The sequence below is a fragment of the Bison bison genome, unplaced genomic scaffold (assembly GCF_000754665.1).
Source record: "Bison bison bison isolate TAMUID 2011002044 unplaced genomic scaffold, Bison_UMD1.0 scf7180017861433, whole genome shotgun sequence".
In the NCBI taxonomy this organism is placed as follows: domain Eukaryota; kingdom Metazoa; phylum Chordata; class Mammalia; order Artiodactyla; family Bovidae; genus Bison; species Bison bison.
In genome coordinates this window covers 11,195-14,156 of record NW_011492005.1, presented here as the reverse complement: position 1 = coordinate 14,156, position 2,962 = coordinate 11,195, and the positions used below count along the sequence as shown (strand labels likewise).

At 48.8% G+C, this 2,962-nt stretch overlaps 1 protein-coding gene across 1 annotated transcript in view; it reads right to left on the bottom strand.

The window, feature by feature from the left end:
- Positions 1-2,962, bottom strand: part of GNL3L (guanine nucleotide binding protein-like 3 (nucleolar)-like) — a 20,697-nt gene that overhangs the window by 9,384 nt on the left and 8,351 nt on the right. The window contains exons 8-9 of the mRNA XM_010832584.1: positions 2,665-2,809; positions 172-259 (exon numbers count right to left, since the gene is read on the bottom strand). Coding sequence (XP_010830886.1) covers positions 172-259; positions 2,665-2,809 — 233 coding nt within the window. The remainder of the gene's footprint in view (positions 1-171; positions 260-2,664; positions 2,810-2,962) is intronic.

Genomic DNA, 2,962 nt, shown 5'->3' with positions numbered 1-2,962 from the left:
GCCTGGCCCAAACCCAGGGTGTGCCAGGTAAATGAGGGCTATTAATGAAACTCCCATGCCTATGGCAGAATCAGAAGCTGGTCCAACATAAGGGACAGGGGTTGAAGGCATGGGAGTTGGGAAATGGTAGGGTGAAGGACCTGTGAAGTAGGGGAGCAAGCAGGTACTTACTTGGTGACCCCAGGAACGGCTCCCACACTACACGCACGGCTGCGCTTCAGACTATTGATCAGGCTGCTCTTCCCAACATTGGGAAGGCCTACAAAGGAGCAGCAGATAGCTCATGGCAGGAAGGGTCCTCAGAACTATTTGGGAGAGCCTGTGTGTGGGAGGCCCAGGCAGGGGCAGTGTGACCAGGCCATTGGAAGCCAAAAACAGAGCCTGGGCTTCTGCCTTCCTGTCCAAGCCCCTCCATGGCCTTTCTATCCCTTTCCTCTACATGTGAGCACCCTGGCTAGATGTGTTCCTCTCACTAGATGTGACACTCACCTCCCACTTACAACCAGCTTGGGAAAGGTGCTGGATGCAAGGCCTCTGTGACACAATCCAATGGATGGTGGGCACTGGGAAGTGTCATAAAACAGAACCATCCATCCTGGTGTATAATTCACCTGGCAGCGGGTAGGGAATGGGAGGTGGGGCTCCTCTCTGAGATGTCAGTCTGAGGAGCTTTCTGTCTGTGGTGTGTTTTTCTGTTTGGGCATCTGTAAGCACCTCTCGGTCTATGGATGTCCTTGTCTATTTCTTACTCATTGGGTCTCTCATTCCCACCATTCTCTTTCTCTGTGTGCTAGAACTTACGTGTGTACTATTTATTCCCTGATAGATGTGCCTGTGTATGTATCTCTTGTGTGTAGAAGTCTCTGTGTATCTTCTCTTGGCTGTTCTCATTCTAAATACCATTGCTTTTCCCATTTCTGTCTTTCTCTCTGCGTATCTAAGCAACTCTTTCTCTGCCAGTTTGTCTCACTTTCTCTCATTATGGCCATTGTCCTTTCTCTCAAATTCTCCCCACCCCATCAATTCTGCCTCTTTGTTAATTCCCTCTATGCCAACTCCTCTCAGCTCTTTCTGTACCTGGTCCTTCTCTCAGTGGGCTCGTCTCTCTACATGAAGCACCGTGTCTCTTTTTCTCTGTGTCTCCCTAGTCCTCTCTCTGCCTCTATTTCTCTATATATACATATGTATCTGTCTCATCATAGATATGTGTCTGTGTCTCTGACATGATTGTGTCTGAGGGTCAAATGCATCTGGGCACACGTGTCTCTCTATGGCTCTGTTTGCTTGGAGGGGAGTTGGCTAAGTGTGTGGGAAGGGCTTGGTCTGCATGTATTTTGGCTCTGGATCTGTATGTGTCTTCATATATGTGGATCTGTACATGTGTCTGTGGATCCACATGTGTGTATAGGTCTGGGTATACATTCTTCAGTGTCTGTCTGCATCTTTGTTCCTGCTTCTTTCTATGTGCATCTCCCTCTGAATCTCTTTATCCCTGAGTTTGACTCACTCATTCTTTCCTTGGGTATACATATCTCCCTCCCTACTCACATGAGAGGGTCTCTAGCTGCAGGTCTCTGCACCTATTTTTGTGATCATATCTCCCTCTGTCTGCATGCCTCTGTCATTCAACTCTGTCTTCCTTCTCCACTCCCCACCAATCCCACCATTTGGTTTTCCAGATATTTTTCTGTATCTATTCAGGTATTTTACCTTTTTCTGTTTCCAGCTCTTTCTCCAATGGTTTCTTCTCTTGGCTTCATTTCTTTTCCCTGCTGGTCTATCTCTGCCTCTCTCAACTTCCCAGTTCCTTTCCCAACAGCTTTGCTTCAATGCCCTGGGCTCCAGGTTTGAGCCTCAGCTCTGTCTCACACAGGAGTGAACACTACAAGTCCCTTTCCTTTCTCTGAGCCCTAGTGTTCTTATTTATGAAAGGGAGATGTTCACCCCTCTCTCCCATAGCTCTGGTGGGATGCATGCATATGTGCTCAGTCATGTCTAACTCTTTGCAACCCCATGGAATGCAGCCCACCAGGCTCCTCTGTCCATGGGGTCTCCCAGGAAAGAATGCTGGATGAGGCAACCATCCCCTTCCCCAGAGTGGTAGGATGACATGGGTCAACTCTAAGCCCAGCCCCACACATTTAGTCCATGATTTTAATACTCCAACTACAGTGGTGATTCTGAGTATGCCTCCCCATGTCCACCAATCCAAATTACAAATCACAAAAGCCTTCCTGGGACTTCCTTGGTGGCACAGTGGGTAAGAATCTGCCAGCCAATGCAGGGGACAGGGGTTCAATCCCTGATCCAGGAAGATTCCACATGCCTCAGGGCAACTCAGCCCATGCGAGCTGCAACTACTGAAGCCTGCGCACCCTAGAGCCCATGCTCCACAATAAGAGAACCCACCATAATGAGAAACCCAAGCACTTCAACTAGTGAGTAGCCCCCACTTGCCACAATGAGAGAAAGCCCATGCAGCAACAAAAACCCAGTGCTGCCAAAATAAATAAATACCTTAAAAAAAAAAAAAAAGAAGGACCCTTCCTGAACAGCTCCTCCTCCCTAGCCAAAAGTAACATGAAGTTCCCAGAATCCTTTCCCCCAATGAAGCCCCTGCACAAGGAAGAAGCCTGGGCCCCATAACCTCCCCTGAGGCCTTACCCACAACGCCCACTCGGATATGGGTGCGCACTTCACCAAGGCGGCAATAGTTCCCCAGAACCCTCATGAGGTTTTCAGCTCCAAAGCAGGCTTTGCTCTTCAGCAGTGACTCGGAGGCTTGATCCACTGGCACACTGCAGCGATTCTGGAAAATGAGGGGTATTACAGAAAAAGGCATCAGATGAGAGATGTGGTTTGAGTGCAGATTTCCAAATTTTAGGACTGCCTCCCTGTTATCACTGAAATCCCCAGCATGAAGCAAAGGGCTTCTTACACAGGCCCTGAATGAACAAGTGCC